The 17,762-nt window shown below is 48.5% G+C and overlaps 1 protein-coding gene across 6 annotated transcripts in view; it reads right to left on the bottom strand.

Annotated features, from left to right (window-relative positions):
• Positions 1 to 17,762, bottom strand: part of TRIO (trio Rho guanine nucleotide exchange factor) — a 322,397-nt gene that overhangs the window by 128,953 nt on the left and 175,682 nt on the right. For all 6 annotated transcript variants that reach the window (XM_053913973.2, XM_053913947.2, XM_053913953.2 and 3 more), the window contains exons 11-13: positions 15,753 to 15,944; positions 2,277 to 2,446; positions 1,119 to 1,293 (exon numbers count right to left, since the gene is read on the bottom strand). In XM_053913973.2, coding sequence (XP_053769948.1) covers positions 1,119 to 1,293; positions 2,277 to 2,446; positions 15,753 to 15,944 — 537 coding nt within the window. The remainder of the gene's footprint in view (positions 1 to 1,118; positions 1,294 to 2,276; positions 2,447 to 15,752; positions 15,945 to 17,762) is intronic.

Here is a 17,762-nt window from a genome sequence, read left to right as displayed (position 1 = left end):
CAGTGACGGGAGTTTAGACAAGCACCCGACCAAAAGGCCCCACAAGAGGCCAACACAAGGCCTGGCCTGGCCCCTGCACGGCACACGGCACCCCGAGCTGGGCCGCAGACAGGCCCACTTCAGGAGGAGGGCCTCCCCGTCAGCCTAGGGAACCCCAGGCAGGCCCCACAAAGCCCTGGCATCACTCTGCCTGTGGTAGCACTTAGGGTCCGGGCCCAGGTGCCCTCAAGGCGCTATTCGAAACCCAGGATGAGAAGTAGATGTACGGAGAGTATCCTCCATTCACCCTGGTCGGCAGTCACGGGGACCTCCCAGGCGGCTGGTCTCTGCCACCAGCTCTGTGGGGCTGAGGGGCAGGCCCCAGGAAACCGGCCTCCCAGGCTGAAGTGAGTTTTGGTTCCTTTCATCATGTTTCACAGACAGACTTGGAGTCCAATAATACTTCCTTCTGCTTTGTACTTCACCAAGTTCAAAAACAAAAAAGACCTCTCCTGGCACAGAATTAAGAACCACACTCCTTTTTTTGAAGAAAAATAAAAGAAACCTGAACTGCTTTCTCCTAGTCACACATAAAGTATAAAAGTCAAGTTTTAAGTAAGGATTACAGACCCTTTGAGAACACTTCTGTGGGGAATAAAAATTGGGTTTTCTATTCCCTAAGATGCTATCAACACAAGCTTAGCTCATTCCTAGGCTTGGACAGAGAAGAAGGGGCGAGGGGGGCGGAGGCGAAGCCCAGGGAAGGAGGGAAGGGGAGAGGCTCCGTGCCTTGAGCTTGTGCCCTGCTTCATGGACCAAGTGCTGCTGTGCAGGGAGCGAAGTGCTGAGATGTGCTTGTTGCCAGCAGCTCTGCCTTCGACCCCCTCCACCTGGCTCTGCTCCATCCTGCTGGGCAATGGGGACTCTGCTGTCCCCTCTGCCTCCACTAGTCTCAACTTCAGATGGAGTGGCTGAGGTCCCAGCTCCCCACAAGCTGCTGAGGCAGATCGTATTCCCCTCCTCTCTCCTCTTCAGGCTGAGGCCGAGGGAGAGGACCCCAGGAAGGGGGCTGGGCAGGGGACCGGAAGGGGACACAAGAGGCCCTCTGGCAGACAAAGGCGAGGTGAGGGAACACTCACGTCAATGGCATCCCTCTCAAAGATGCGCAGCTGCAGGAAGAGCTCGAGCTTGATCTTGCGCTCCTGGAAGAGCTCCTCCATCTGGGCCTGGGCCTCGTCCAGCTGCTGCAGCACCGTCTCAATGTGGCTGATGGAGCTATTGTGTGGGGTCTTGTTGCTGGAGATGGCGGAGTCCCTGCGAGGGAGCAGAACAGGGGAAGGGGGGTTTCACAGGGACAAGCAGGAGGTGGAGGAGCAGGTCTCAGTGTCAGATACCAGATCCGGAGGCTCAGGGCTTGGGTGGAGGGTGGGGGGGAAGAAGGCCAGCAGGAAGCAGGACTGCTCGTGTCAGAAAATGGAACAGGCCGCGCCTCCTGCAGAACAACAGCGGCTTCCTCCTCTGAGCAATGCTCCAGGCCTGAGGATGCACCGAAGGGTTTCCCATTTCCTCCCAGTTGCTCTTATAAAAAATCTAATGACTACGCAAAAAATCTAATCATTTCAGTAGAGTACCATTTCTAGCCAGTTTTCTCCTTAAGGAGAGAGAATAGCTCATACCTGTTTACTATAAACGGTAGTTACATTGGCGATGAGAGGCTAAACTTTGATGCATCAATTAAGCCTCTATCAAGTAACTTTTGCCTGACTCTGCAAAGTCAGCCTCATGTGAAATTATCACCAAAGATTCAATAGACTGGACTCTGAGTAACAGAGTTGGGAGATGACATTTACATAAACGGTCCCTGCGATCCAATAAGAGGAACTTGCTTCCAGCCCCACTACTGTCCCCTCTTCCTGCCACAAGAGACAGGTGTCACCCCAAAGCCTGGCCTGCCTGGGCCACAACTTTGAGAAGGGGGACATCCCACCACACTCTAGAGAGACAGGTCACTCAGGGCCTGAAGGACACAGTCCTAGGGGGTTTAAATTGATCTGGAGTAAAAGCTGAATTCTGGGAAGATTTATTACAATGCTATAATGGGAAAAATTACAGAGAAAAAACTGTAAGGGAGGAAAAAAGAGAAGCTACTCTCCATTATATCACAGATGCTATTTGTTCTCTACCTAGTTGGACAAGGAATTATAGCCAATTCTTCCAAAAAGTGAGGGGAAGGGGAAATCACTGGCGGCATTTCCAAGTGTCTGTGCTCAGGCCGGAGGCCAGGGAGGCGGGCCCACCTCAGCTGCTGGATGAGGTCCTCCCCTTCCTTGATCACATTGACGGTCACTTGCAGGGTCGTCTGCTGCTGCTGGCCGAAGCGCTTGATGAGGTCCTGCACGGCCTCCACGGACTCGGCGTACACGTCATCCAACAGCTCCTTCTGCAGCTCCTCCAGCCATGTCCACAGCTGGGGGAGGAGAGACCAGTGAGGCCGGGCCCTGCTCCACCTCCAGGGCAGGCCCCATGTGGAGCCTGGGAGTGACAGACTGGCTGGGAGGGAAACAGTGGCAGCTTGCCCCAGGGAGGTGGGAGGGGGAGAGAAGTACCCCAAACAGTCCGAGAGCCAGCAGAAGAGGCACAAAAAAATGCAGTGTGCAACCTCTGCGTGGTGAGAAAGTGAACAGGCAGAGAGCTGAAGGGGACTGTCACAGAAGAGAAGAAAAGCCAGGGACGGGAAGCCACTTTCTGCCACTTTTCCTAGGCTCAATCTGGGTGCAAAGACCAACAACAGAAGTATTTGCTACACGTAACGGGCTTTCTTTCCCATGTCTTCTGGATGGTTTTTATCTCATTTTTAGCAAGGGCATTACAATGCATTATTAATTATTAACCCACTGCACAGACATGGGAACTCCATAATCCTCAGAAAAGGAAGCATACAGTATGGTGGAATGAACCCATCACCAGTCCTGGCGGGGGATCTGGATATGGCACTGCGGGGGTAACCACGCCCAGCCAGAACAAGGTCAACCTGTCACAGCTCAATGTCTGCAGGAAAAGAGTGGGCATATTGAAACCACTTAAACACCTCCTTTGTCACCACCACTAACAGTGTGTCCCAGGGCCTGGATGGTCAAGACGACTTGGCTTTAGGTCTGGGGGGAGCAGAGCACCCCGCCTGCTTCTGGGAAGTCAGCACCTCCTCCAGGTCTCTGCGGAGCCATTCAGTGAACTGAACAAGACAGTTAATTAAACCGAATGGGCCCTGGTGGCTTGGAAGTGGTTTGTGAATGGAGAAAATGCTTCCTGCTTCCTCAGGGATGTAAGAATCACCTCCAGTACCTCTCACGTGTGCGTCACCAGCAGCTGCTGCCTGAGCAACGATGACACAGGGCAGAGAGGTGTCCCTGCCACTGCCCACCATGCCGGCCTTGGGGGCTAACAGCACAAGTGCTCTCACCAACACAAATTGTGTGCATTTGGTCTCGTGTCCGCACTCATCCTTTTTGAAAACTGCTTTTCTGAGGTGTAAATGCCGCACAATAAGCTGCACGTAAAGCGTGCAGTTGGCTCCAAGTCTGACATGTGTACGCGCCCGTGAGATCGTCTGCTCTCCATGAGCTCCTCCTTCACCCCAGGGGTATTCTGGTGCCCTGGGCAACCTCACCATCTGCCTCGGCCCTCCTCCCCCCCCAGGCTGTCATCGGTCTGCTTCTGGCCACTATAAATTAGTTTGCATTTTCTTTAAAAATCATGTAAATGGAATTACGCAGTGTATACTCTTTTCTGAGGGGAGGGGGGCTGGCTTCTTTCAGTCAGTGTCATTATTTTGAGATTCACCCATACTATTGTGTGCATTAATAGTTCATTCCTTTTTATTGTTGAAAAGCACTCGATTTTGCACATATCCTCCAACTTGCCACTCATCTGTGGATGACAGCTGCATTATTCCCAGCTCTTGGCCATTACAAACACAGCTGCTCGAAACACCTGTGTACGGTCTCTGTACGCACCTACGCTTTCTATCTTTTACGTACCTATCTGGGTGCAGACTGGCTAGATCATATGGCAGGTGTGTGCTTAACTTTTTAACAAACTGCCCAACTGTCTTCCCAAGTGGCTGTACCACTGCCATCCCCATCAGCAGAGTGTGTGAGTTCCGATTCCTCCACATCCTCACCGATACTGCCGGGGTTGGTCTTTCTATTTCAGCCATTTTAAATGAGTGATGTCACTACGGCTTTAATTAGTGATTCTCCAAGGACTACTGATGGCAACCCCCTGTGTAGCTTTCCCGAGTTCTTTTGGTGTTAAACATATCTCAGCTGGAAGCAGATGGCTCTTGTCAGGTCCACAGGTATTTTACATACGGCCAACTTAAAGATGAGGGAAGTGCCGGGCCTCAGAGATCGCTGCATTTCTTTGACACTCACTTTGCTACATCAGAGACGCTCAATGTCAACACCGCCCTCAAGAAGTTATTACTAAGGTGGTCAGAGAGAGGGAGAGTGAGTGCAGGACTGCTGGGTGATGAGCAATGTTCTGTACAAATTTAATTACTCTAAGTACGATGGCCCTCTCAAATTAACTGAAGAGGCAAGATCTGCTAAAAGAAACCAAGCATGTGCCAATGGGCTGTTCTGAGCAATAATCAATCAATAGTTTACCAAAACAAGGCTGTAATATTTTACCCAGTCAAAACACTTAACCAAAAACATCCATGATATGTTACCTAACAAGGAGGCTTTTTGCAAGGTGACATGGTTTCATCAGCTTTATGCTAACCTGCTTTCCACATGCCAGGGCAGGTGACTGGCCACTTGCTCCCAACAGAGAAAGTCTTTCAGCAGCGCTCGACCACTGCAGCCCCCCCCCCCCCCCCCCCGAATCCTGTCCTAAGACGAACATTTATGAAAAAGTGGACCTTTGCAACTGTATTTCTCCTGCTGGAAACAAACAGAAAAAACCACGTTACTTCACTCCCTTCTCTCAAAGTCTCAACCGTATCTTCCACCTTAGTCCACATGCTGCGCTGAAGGTGCCCCACCTGGTCACTGTGTAAGGAGCCCCAAAACAGGCACAGCCCCCTACACCCGCCGACCCCTCCCCCCCCCGCAGCACACCTGCATGGGCCTCAACTCAGTGGCCAACAGATGCGTAGAAAACAGAGCCCCGAAGGAATCAATGGGAGGACACTGGGCATTAAACTGCTGAGTCTTTGGAAACGGTGCCGCCTCGGTGTTTTATGCTCACTTGGTGGAGTTGAATGATTTAAGCAAATGTGCATTCAGAAAAGACTGCTCTTCTCTCGTGTAATCTAAACATTAGCCTCAACGAAAAGAGAGGCAAAGGAGCCAACTCGCCCACAAACACCGAATCCGCAGCACGGAAGACGGTGTCTGACAGACACACAGGACAAGCTGGTCTTCGAAGACGCTGAGGCCGGAGCCAAGGCAGCCTCTAGTTCTAGCTGAAGGATGCTTTTAAGAGCTAGGATCTCATAACATTAGTAGAAATTAGAATCGCTTCTTTCAAATTTGTTGAGAAAACCCAAGTGCAGGTTTTTAAAAGCCCACTAGAGAAACACAGCAACATCAGCAACACAACATGAGTTAACGCAGCTGGAAGGGAATTTGCAGGGCCTGGGTAAGACACGCCTAGTGTACAGGGGTCTCGACTACCCTCTCACCCCCATTCATCGTCAGGACGAGGGGTGCGGTGCCCGCGGGGTGGGGATGTCTGCAAAATTCCTCTGCTCCGGCAAATACCACCATTCACTACCACTACCGTTAAATACCACTTAAACTGCAAAACCATTATAACAAGCCTTGCTTCTCTACAAATGCACGGCTGTGCTTCTGTATGACTCCACCGCCACGGCATAGGGGTTCATGTTTTAGCTACAAATCATTAAAGTAAAATACTTCTTATAAGAGAGAACGTGGAATAACATGAAGAGCATGGGTTCTAAGTCAGACTGCTGGAGTTCAAATCCAGACGTATCCTGACTTAACATTTCCCACCTGTGACTTTGGGCGAGTTACTTACCTGGATCCACGTGTCAGTTTCTTCTGCTATAAAATGGTCATGGTAGTAACGCCTACCTCACAAGTTGCCAGGAAGATTAGATGAGGTGAGGCTCCCAGAGTGAAGAGATGAGTAAATGTTAGCCACAACTATTAGTTCTGTTCTCACAAGGAAAATCTAATAATAAGAATCACAACATTTTAAGTCTTTTTTCTCTAGGTATTTTTCAAAATGTATCTAGGTTCCTGCCAATTGTTCAAAATATGTCACTTAGTCTGGTCATCTTAACACCATCCCGCATTTCAATCTTTTGACACCTAAAGGTAGGACAGCCTGAGGAAAAGGTGCTGCAATGAGTCTGTTGGAGTTTATAGAAACCACTGCCCCTTGGTTCCAGGGGAAGTGCTGTGTGTACTTGAGCGTGAAACCTTTTCCCTTCCTCCTGGTAATTTTTTAAAAAACCGGCTTATTCCCTCAACACCTCGGACCTTTCACACAGGTCCGAGGTGGAAACGTGCTCACTTGGCCGGCGGGCCGAGGGCCAGTGATGGGCCCCAGCTGTGAGGGAGATGGCAGGGACCAGGCCTGGGATCCGGCAGATGGAAAGAGAGAAAACCGAGGGAGGGGGGGTGAGGTTGCCTCTACACCCATGAGGGTAGAATGCCCAACGGTCCTCTGTCCCTTTAAAAAGTTTCTGTCTGGTCCAACAGAAGTATTCTCATTCGATTTGGAGAAAAAAGTCCCAGAGGAAGGTCTTTTCTAACGTCAATTGGACATGAACTGATGCACGTGTAATGCGATAGGATTCAGGCAAAGTCTATTTTTAAGCTTTGAAAAGGGTACATATGACTCTGGAAATAACCTTTGAACAAAAGCAGTGAGAAACAGCCTCTAGGAGGCCTGTGAAATTTTTACCATAAGCTTCCTGAACGTGGAAAAAACTGCACTTCTGTGCATGCTATTAATTTACCATAAAAGATAAATCTTTGCTGGAGAACGAGAAAGGAGTTGCATCCTATGAAAGCTCTCAGCAGCAAGAAGTCTCAGTAAGGGAACTGTGGCCCACAGCCTCCTGCTCCTCCGGCAGCCAGTTAGCCAACGCTGCCCCCTAGAGGCCCTCTGAGTTGTGGCCAGGAGCATCCCGTGGAAGAGACCTTGAACCCAGCCCACGAGTGGGTACAGGTGTGTACAGACCTGGTTCACAGACCCAGATCCACAGCGAAGCCTGGGCTACGGGAATACAAGGGGGCTCTGGGGAGACAACTCCTGTGATGAAGACAGGAGAGCCTGGTCCTGGAGCCAGTGTCCAGCTGAGTCTGACCCAGTTGCACCCTTCCCACAAACTCTGGGCTGGGTGAAACCAGAAAGAGGAACCTCATTCTGCTAAGAGAAGAGCCCTGAAAAAGCCCCTTGCTCACTGACTGGAGAGGGGGAACCCCACCAGAGAAGGCTCCTAGAGGAACTCATTGTGGAGGGGATCCCAGGCAAGGACTGAGCTTCCGGCTGACTCGGTGGGGGTAGGATCAAAGTCCTGAGATTTGGGGATTGCTCTAGGGGCAACCTCTCTCGGATGCGCAGTCTGGGCACGGACCACAAGCCTGCTCACAGCACACCAGAGGTGCGGCTTGATCCCCACTGTGACCGTGGGAAACCCTCGAGCTCCCTACCTTCAGTTTTCTCATCTCTGCAGTGGGACTGTCTTATCAACCGTATCTTCTCTAACTGGCAGAGCCGGCTCAGTCCATTACTCCAAGCCCTTTATAAACAGAAGCTACCGCCGTTGGAGTCGGTTTCCGCACTCTTGTTTATGACTAAGACGATCATTTGGGTACCAGTGGGGATGGGTGGGCAGTAGGGTGGTGTGGGGAGTAGAAGCAGAAGTAGGCAGTTTCAATGGCAACTCGCAGGTGGGATTTCAGAGGGCAGCCGCTATGAACATAAAAGCAGAAATTCCTGCTTTCTCTTCGAGAAGAGAAAGCATTCTCCAGCCTGAAACAACCAACCATACCTTGGCACGCACACCTGTTGCCTCGATTAAGGAGGATTAAGGGTTTCAGCAGTACTGGTTATTCTTGGTGCATTATAGACCTTACCATTCCTGGATGGGTGAAAAAAGATCTCTTAATATGATGAAAGGAAATTTATGAAGGATGACGGGCAGGGCAAATCAAAGTCAGCATTGTGAACTAACAGCACTGCAGGCGTGTGTAAGAGGAGAAAAGGGGAGAAACCAGGAGCACACCAGGGCGGCCTGCATGTTAAGGAGGGACAGCACGTGAGCGTCACAGCACTGGAGGGTGGAAGTGCAGTGAAGTGGGAGTGAGGACAAGAAGCAGCCTGTGTGATAGGGCTGACACCGAGTTCAAGGTCGGTGCCAGAACCTCAACACCCAGATAGATGGTTACATGAAGTCTAATTTGCTAAAAAAGGAGACTTTTGAGAAGAGAATTTTCTTTCTTTTTATTCCCTAAATCCATGAAGGATAAGACACACTGCCCAAAGTGCCAAGTTTGGGAGAAGCTCCTCCCCTCCCAGATCATTTTGGAAGCAACACTCTCTCCCTGAAATAGTCAGTCCAAGTGTTAATTCCTCTTTAACTCTCTAAATCTTTGGAGGTGGCACCCATTTCTGCAGCCTGCCCTCCTTTTCCCAAGGCTAACACTTTACCCCTGAACTTGGCCAGCACCACATCATCAGAGTCACCACCAGCTCTCTCTCCTCTGAACCATCTCCCCTTTCAAAGGGGGAGGGGGGGCTGGAGAACTGAAGGCAGCCCAACCCCCTCCACGATCCTGAGCTTTTTACTCATTGCCGAAGATACGCTACTTTGGGGCATGACATTATTGTGGACACTGTCAATGACCACGAGTAAGATTATTAGTTTAATGCCTACATGGCCCTTAGCCTGTAACCTGTCCAAGTTAGTATTTCTGATTCAGAACAGATTCACGTATTAAAACCTACAAATGAAATTTCTGTGAAAGATACTGACTTGCCCCTGCTGAGATCTTTGGGGTCCTACTCTGTTATCTGACATATTTGATAGACCCTGGTGTAGACTTCCATAAGGGTGTCTTCTAGGCCGATGCACCACTCACAGGCTTTCTGCACGGGGACAGAGATCCACAGTGCCACCGGACATGTCCCCTGTCCTGCTGGCCTCATTCACTAGCCAGCCCCTGTCCCGACAGTCTCCCTTGTCAGGGTTTAAATGCAGCCATGGCTGTTTTTGCTACAGCACCAAGACTCTCCTCACTTTGGGGCAACTTGCCCATTTGCAAGACAAACACCTCTCCACATAGCAAAGGCAAGTTTTCAGGTTCCTGAATTCAGGAGAATGGCCTCTCCAGATGTCCTATCCGAAGTAAAAGTTCTGAATAGGTTAGTGGCATCAGTTCGAAGGCATGACGACTGTACAGGCGGCTCCCTGATGAAAGGTGATGGCAGGAATTAAGATCTGTCTGTTGGGCCTCGGGTTCAGCTGGGATGACTGGTCTGCCACCTCCCATCACCACCTTCTTGGAGGGTGGGTCTGGACTGGAAATCACGTTCGTATTCACACACTGGGGATGAGCTGTGTCTTGCTATCACAAACGCTTTCTTCCTGGCGTCTACTTGGAGATCAGTATGGGAGGGTAAGGGCAGTCTTGCTCGTGTTAACTGACACCCTCAGCTGATCCTTTTTTACAGCCACTCAGCAGTGGAATTCTACTGTGACTGTACTAACAGATGGTCCGTATTTTTCTGTCTTGTCTATAATTTAAATGTCAAAGGCCTGGTCAAATACCCTCCATCAAAGCAGAAACACAGTAAAGAATGAAATAAAGTTAACACGCTGCAACCTGTTTGTTAATGACCTCCTTTAGGGGCTGCTTATAAACCGTCTCTTCTAGAACTCTGCCTGAGATTGCTTCAACCTGAGTAATATTGAAGTCTACCTTCTTAACAAAGCACAAGTGTGTTTTCAGCCTCTGGCCTCTCTTCCCTTTCCCGCAGTTCCTTAGAGATCAATAGACCCAATGTGGTCATCTAATACCGAGTTCTTTCACCATCTGGGGCACTGATTTATTTTGGAAGAGAGACTTAAACTCATTTAGAAGAAATAAGTCCTTTCTTATGAAACTGTCACCCATTTTGGTCTTCAGCTTCTTCTAACTCAGTTTGAAGAACAGTCTCCTTGATGAGAAAAAGCTACAGTGAGAGCTGTATTTTTCTACCTTTCCTACTTTGCACCTGTATCCAATCACAGCACCAGCCCCAAGCAGAAAGCCTGACCCTTCTTGGAACTTTTGGCTCTGAATTTTGTGCTTTAAAAAAGGAAGAGAAACGAAACAGCAGCAGCAGCAACAAAGCCTCGTCACTTTCTACACGCCTGCCTTGGCTGGAGGTTTTCAGCTTTCCTGACCAAACCCTGACACACTGCCAGTGGTCAGTCCTTCTCCCACTCAGTAGTAAGAACGACAATGCTCAGTAACAACACATGTCAGAAGTACATGTGGATACTTTACTTCTTCTCCCAATTAACCGAGGATCACATCTAGTTTATGAAGCTGAGTATCAAATCGAGAAAGTAAGAACATTAAAAATACCCTGTAAAAAGAAGTCTAACAAATAAATGAGACTACATACCCATCCATTTTTAGCTGGGCATTGTAAGACCCATGTTGTTGCATTCCCTGACCTCCTGCCCAAGTGGTTCGCCCTTCTAGTACATTCGCTGAGGCCAATCTACAGACAACTAATTAAAGCAGACACTGCAACTCCACTTAGAGGGGACCTTCAGCAACAAAAGCGTAAAATTTAGAAATCAGTACAGTTATGTACTTTCAATCCCTGTTGTAATACTGAGTTACAAATAAAGGTAATACAATATATCATTAATTTATCTGATAATTATTCTAAGTGACTCTCAATGCATCGGGTATGTCAGCACTCCCCACGACTTTTGCACTAATTTCTCTGCTGACATAAAAATATCCTCTATATGAAAATACTGGGCCAATATTAAGACATAGACAATTCATGAATTTAAACAAGTTTTCAATCATTTTATAGAGAAACATAAATAACTTACATGAATTAAACTATTCTGACAAAAGAACCTTCCTTTTAGATAATAACATCCCTCTTTTCCCATTGGCCAACACAAATGTTTTACATGTATTGATTTAGTGCGGGGTGGGGGCAGGGCGGCAGGAAGCATTCATTTATTTTACAGCTTTGGCCGGGAACAAAAGTCTTTAGTGATGTGTACAAAATAATCTGTGCCCATGTGAATGGAGCTGCGAGTAAAGATGCTTTGTAGCAGCCTGCTCTGTCCTGAAGGACGGAGCTGGAGCCAGAGCTGGGGCCAGAGCTGGGGCCATGCACATCCCGGCAGGGCTCGGACTTTCGACCTTACGAAAAGGGTCAGTGAGGGGCTTGCTTTGAGAGTGGGCACCAGAAGCAGAGTAAGTAGTTCTTGTTGATCAAAGATGAGTGAGGAAAATAGCAGATTATACCCAGGTATTTATACCTTTGTATTTTATACTTAAATCTCTATCATTTTGTTGACGCTAAGTAAGTCACAATGGGGGTGGGAGGGAAACACTGGCAGCTAGGATGAGACAAGCACTGTGGCATTTTACACTGCAGTTTCACTCAGTTGCACCCTGTCCCTCGGACAGTTCATTGTTCCCAGTCCGCAGAAAGCCGAGGCCACACAGAGCGACGTGCCTCAGACGGCTAAGGAAGGGGATGATGTGTGCCATAAAACACTTCAGTTATTTTAATAAAGACTGTACTTTTACAGAAAAAGAATCATACACGACTAGATCTGTTTTGTATTCTCATCTATGGGAAGACCGCCTATTATAATTACTGTCTTTTAAACAACAGATATGACAGTCTATGTGAGTACAAAGTGCTAACAAGGCAGCAAAGCAATGCCTGAAGTCAAACCTCAGGTCCCATCATGCAAAGGCTGCTGACGTAGTACAGGGTTCTAGGTCCCAAGTTTCCTCTTGCTTTCTCTGGACTGAGGCCATTTAATTGCCTATTTGTATCTACATCAGATAAATAAACAAATCAAACATTTAAGAGTACTGGTACGTGTAAAAAGTTCAGCTAAGGAACTGAATGTTAAAACATAATGACTGAGATTTGATCATATAAAGCAAATATCCTAAAATATTATGCATTGGATCTTAACCTTTCCCTCTTACAAATTTATCAAAGAAGTCCAGGAGTTTTGAGATGTGAAAAATCTAGAGATCACCCACGGATTGCTGATGGGAGTATAAAATGGTACAACCATTCTGGAAAAGTCTGGCACTTTTTTTTTAGAGCAACATGCACTTACAAAGGGCCCAGTGGCTGCACTCATGGGCCTCTGTCCCAGAGAAATGAAAAGTCGCCTATGCAAAAGCCCATATACATAGATGTCCATAGCTTCTCCTTTTCTAACAGCAGAAAACAGAAAACACGGAACACAATGGTCCTTTAATGGGTAAATGGTTATGCAGATCATGTTATTTCTATATTACGAAATGTTACACAGCAATAAAGAGGAAAGAACTGATACACACAACAACAGGGGTGGGTCTCCAGGAAAGTATGCTACATAAAAGAGGATGGTCTCAAAAAGTTACATATTGTGCGATTCCATTTGCATAACATTGTTTGAACTAACAAAATTAGAAAGACAGAGGAGGATAGATTAGTGGTTGCCAGGAGTTAGAGATGGAGTAGGGGCTGGGCATGGATACAAGGAGGCAGCCCAAGGGAGCGATGGGACAATTCTGTACAACTCTGTCCATTTCCAGCGGTGGTCACTACAGGAATCTACACGTGATAAAATTGCATCGAGCTACACACGCGCGCATGGGTGCATGCACACCTGGGGAAATTGGAATATCTCTGGGGAGTATAACACCATCACCTCTTCCCTGCTGTGCTAGTGCATGCGGTTGTGTAAGATGTGACCATTGCGGGGGCCTGGGAGGAGGGGGCATGGACTTCTGATTCGATTCTTTCCCCTGCTAATTTCCAGTGAAGCTCTAATTATTTCAAATAAAACTTTTTTTTTTTTTAAGCTGGGGAATAATGTTTAAAGACATCACATCTATCTTTGGAGGCATATATGTGGGGTAGAAACAGGAACAAAGGAAACAAGCAAGTCATTTTAAAGAATATGTATAGGCAGATGAGTCATCAGCAGCGCTACTGCAAGACAGCCAAAACGAAGGCCTGAACGCGGAGAACCGAAGTTTCGGGAACTCTGCATGGGAGATAGAAGGAGTCTGGAGGAATCCGATGCTCGAGAGGCTGGGAGCACTCAGAGAACTAACCTGTTCCAGTGCAGAACAGAAACAGGCCTTCTCTGGAAAGGGAGGTACAGTGAACGGGCCCTGATAATGATTACCAGAATCCACTGGAGGGCAGCTGGTCTATGCCAGGAACAGTATATATACATTCCTTCATCAATTTTCTTGAATTAGGTGAACCACCAAGCATCTGATTGGTTCTCCAGCTCCAGAAAGGACAGGAGGGAAAAGAAATCTGGACCCTTTAAGACCAGTGGCTAGTTGAGAAAGCAATGGGTATGTTTTCAGTGGACTCCTGGGGCAAAATAGGTGCGGCTGCAAGAAAGGGAAGCTCCCAGTGCTCGGCTCCCCCAGAACTGAAGAGAGCTCCAGCTTCCTAGTGACCCTCCTCCAGCACAGTGAGAGGGCCAGGAAGGCTTCTCCCCGTTCCCCGCTCCCCAGGGAGAGTGAGCACTGGCTGAGTATAAAGAAGAAAGTCTGTCTGCTTAAGTGTAAGGCATAAAAATGAAGCCAGACTGGTACGACGAACCAAAAAATCTCCAGGAGGCTGGGAGGTCTTTATTTTTGACTTCTGAATAAAATGAAAGGTTCCTGTTTTCCCAGGCATTACCCCAAACAAAAACTTGTCCCAGTTCAGTGTGTAAGTTTGCAGAAATAGAACCAAAGGCTTCTTTACTTAAACCCAGCAAGAATCACAGCCCAATTCAAATGAGAATGATCTTTCCTGGGAAACCATGGCTGCTGGGAATGGAGTGAACAAAAACAGACTCGGCCACTGAATCAGCTCCAGAAATGAACTCTGGCGGAGACCTCATTGTGACCACCTGGTGGCCTCAAATAACCCACAAATCTCAAAAGTAATTATCAGAACTCAGGGCATCATTCTGAGAAGGAAGTTAGATGAGTATAAATGAAAGTAAATAATTATGCTTTTGCTATATTTGAAAATGCAAATATGTCTCTCAGAACATATGCTAGAAACAGACACCATTATTCTGCAAGCATCTGAGCATCTCCTGAGTGTGGCGGGGAGGCTGACGGTGGGCATGAGCTGAGACACAGTTCTGGTCTTCCAGGCACTGAGCATCTACCAAGGGAAACGAAGAGCGTCTAAGTGTCTAACACACACAGAAGTAGGAGCGCATTCTCCACTGTCATTCACTTCTGTCTCACCTCCCTGAGCATTACAGCTGGCATAGGAGGCGTTTTGGAATGAATAAGTAAAAGAATGAAAGAATGAATAAATGAGTGGCAGTGGAAAAATGCATTTAAGAGGAAAGGAGGAGAGGTAACGGCACTACTATAATGAGAAACGATGTGAATAAAAAAAAAAACACTGCAAACAATCCTGAAGGAACAGAAGGATCGGGAGATGGAAGACAAATACAGGAGATAAAAGTTCTCCTAAAATAAAATCTACATTTATGCTAGACTAATCAACAGTTCTTTTAAATACTATTTCAAAAACATTTTTTAAAGGCACAGTACCTGTCTTCATGTTCTAGGAGGAGGTTAAGCATCTCATTTATTCCTCTCAGAGAAAGCAAAAAGAGAAAGACCCTTCTGCTTCCCAGAATGCTTCCAAATCTGAGCTTATGGATGAAATGGAGGTGGACACCTCCACAAGCTACCTTCGACATGCGACCTCAAGGTATAAAATATTTGCCATCTCCGTGGAAACATTTCCTCTTCTCTCTCTTCCCAGAAACAACTATTCTGTCCTCTGTCCTCTGGGGGTGAGAGTCAAGGGTCCGGAGATCTCAGCACACTGAGCGGGAGGACATGCCTGGTCTGGACGAGGCCTTGCAGGCCCAGCATCCTTCTAGGAGTGAATCTTAAAGAGAAATCCCGAGCTAACACTGAGCAGATGTCACCAAAGCCAGGGTGTCCTTAATTAATGCTGATGTCCTAGTCCTGGCTTGGGCACATTCAGTGTTCTGTGAAATCCACTTTTACGAGTGTCCGAGAGTGTCAGGCAGTCTGACACAATCAGAAGGCAGCTGTGACTTCAGACACACGACGGGCTAACACACAGAAGGGAAACCCGACAGCGTTGACCACAAGGTGCAGGCCGTCTATTTACGCTAAATGGGCGCACGCTGTCTCTCCAGGTGAAGGGCTCTCCTTCAGCTCACCTCCTCATCCGCCTCTCCCCAGACACCCAGCCCTCGCAGGGCCTCTGCGGACAGACACACAGGCTTCCACCCCCGCTTCGCGCCCCCCTGCCCCCCCACAAAGGCATGCATGTGCTTGTGCTGCAAGGCAGGTCTGCAGGAGGTCCAGCTCAGTCCTCACCCACGCCGACCTGTGTGGTGGGAGCAGGCTGCGTATCAGCACTAGCCACCGCTGGTCCACTCTCACACCACGACCAGGCCACATCCCTTCCAACGAGTTCAAAGACCCCGCAGTCACAGGCTACATCTCCATCTCCCGGTGTCTTACCTCTTTTACATGGGTGTGAAAGGACACGGACATGTCCAGGAGGATCTTCCGTTGCTCGACCCGCCGAACAAAGTCTTGGATCCGGTCTTCGAGCTGGTGGGCAGCCTGATAAATCTCTTCTGGGTCACATTCCCCAGTCTGAGCCAGCTGCTCTGCAGCTTCTAGCAACTTATCCGCATTGGTATATGTGTTCTGCACAAGAGAACAGCCAGGAAAACACAAGGTGAACAAAACCCACACCGGCCAGGCTGGGAGCCATAACTGCAACAGAGTCAGGCTGTGCTACTCCTGATCATTTCCGTAAATCAAGCAGAACACACACGATGCAAAAGCTGATTTCGGGAGTTCACTACATCTCTATCAGCAGCCTTTGCCATTACTGTCATAGATTGTTAAACCTCGAACCTCATGACCAGCCCTTCCGTCTCCGGCAGTGAGGGGATATCTGCAGGCAGTTGCTGGCTCTCCTGACTCATCCAGAGCGCTGAGCTTTTTGCAGCCACACAGCCAGAGCACAGCACGGAGCCGCAAAGGCCCGCTTCACTTTTTCCCCAGCTCCGGTGCCAGCGGGAGTTCCAGTTTTGTGTCTCTCGCTATGATAGACCACCGCCTCATGGCCATTCCAAGTGCAAGTGGGAAGGTTCACTTACACACAAGCGCCAAGTTGCTGTCCCTTTTTACATGTGTTTACTTCTTGGTAATTCTGTACTTATCTTTTTTCTACTGAAGAATACTATATTTTTTTAAGAAAAAGGAAATAATAACTACAGTGGCTATAAAGTAGTCAGAGTTGAAAAGACTTGGAAGTCAGGGCAAACAGGTGTTTCAAATACCCTGAAGATCAGTCCAGTTTTAAACTCTCGCTCACTGAGGCTGCACATGGGTTCCTGAAATAAACGGGTGTGCTGGAGCCCTGATCCTGTGAAGTGTCAGTGAGAGGCTCGCTGATGCGGGGAGGGGAGAGGTCGGGCCAGGTGGAGGACTTCTAAGAAGTCCTGGGAACCTTGTGGTCCCCCGATTGGCAAACAGGCTGAGCTCTTCATCTCCTCCTCTAGTGTTTCAGCCCTGAGGCTGAGGAAGGTCGGTGACTCATCAGTGGCAGTTGGTAGTGCCCTGTGTGTGGGGAAGATGTCCCTGTGGGGAGTCCGAGCCTGATGGGGCACAAGGGCACCCCTGCAGCGGGGGTATGAAGCTACTAAGCCCAAACACTCAGGATGAGAGGCAGGTTCCTCACTTTGGAGGACAGTTACAAATGTGGAAGAGGAGAAACCTGTGTTAACTACGTGGCACAGGATTAGAAGTGGAGGTATCCTTGTGAATGAGGAGGAGAAACAGCTGACTCCAGAGCTGGAATGGCACAAAGTACAAGATGACCCTGAAACAGTTTACTGGACCAAAGGCAGGGAAATGCTCCAGAACCACGTGGACAGGTCCGGACATGGAAGTCAGCTTGAGGAGGCTCCTGCTGGCCCGAGCAGGGACAATGAGCATGAACAGTAACAGTGACAGTGTGACCCGAGGAATACAAGAGGAAGCTTCGGGTCTCTCCTGACACAAATAAATAACACTGGATGAGGAACGGGAGTCTACAGAACTTCAAAGCGCCTCCCCACACAGGACTTATTAATCACAGGGGAGAAGTCAGGCAGGCTCACCGCCTTACTCCAGGGTCAAAGTGAACCAGCTGTAACGGGCCAAAAGAAAATCACATGCCCCCTGATGAGGTGGCCTGAGAAGGCCACAGCTGCACTCCCGGGATACTCCTGATGAAGACGTATGATAACCAGAATCTAATCACAAGGGCACATCAGACAAACCCAAAGGGAAGAACCGTCTCCAAAACAGCGGCTTGAAATCTTCCCCAGTGTCAGGTCACAAAGGTCAGGGGAAGACGAAGACTGTTCCAGGGTCAAGGGCCTTGGGGACATGACGACGGTCTCGGGTGAGTCTTCACTGGACCCTTCACCTGTGAAGGGCCTCACGGGCTCTGAGGGCTGGAAGGTCTCCAGG

This window comes from Desmodus rotundus, chromosome 1, assembly GCF_022682495.2.
Source record: "Desmodus rotundus isolate HL8 chromosome 1, HLdesRot8A.1, whole genome shotgun sequence".
NCBI classification, from domain to species: domain Eukaryota; kingdom Metazoa; phylum Chordata; class Mammalia; order Chiroptera; family Phyllostomidae; genus Desmodus; species Desmodus rotundus.
Note: the sequence above shows the minus strand (reverse complement) of the source record. Positions and strands in the feature narration are given on the sequence as shown.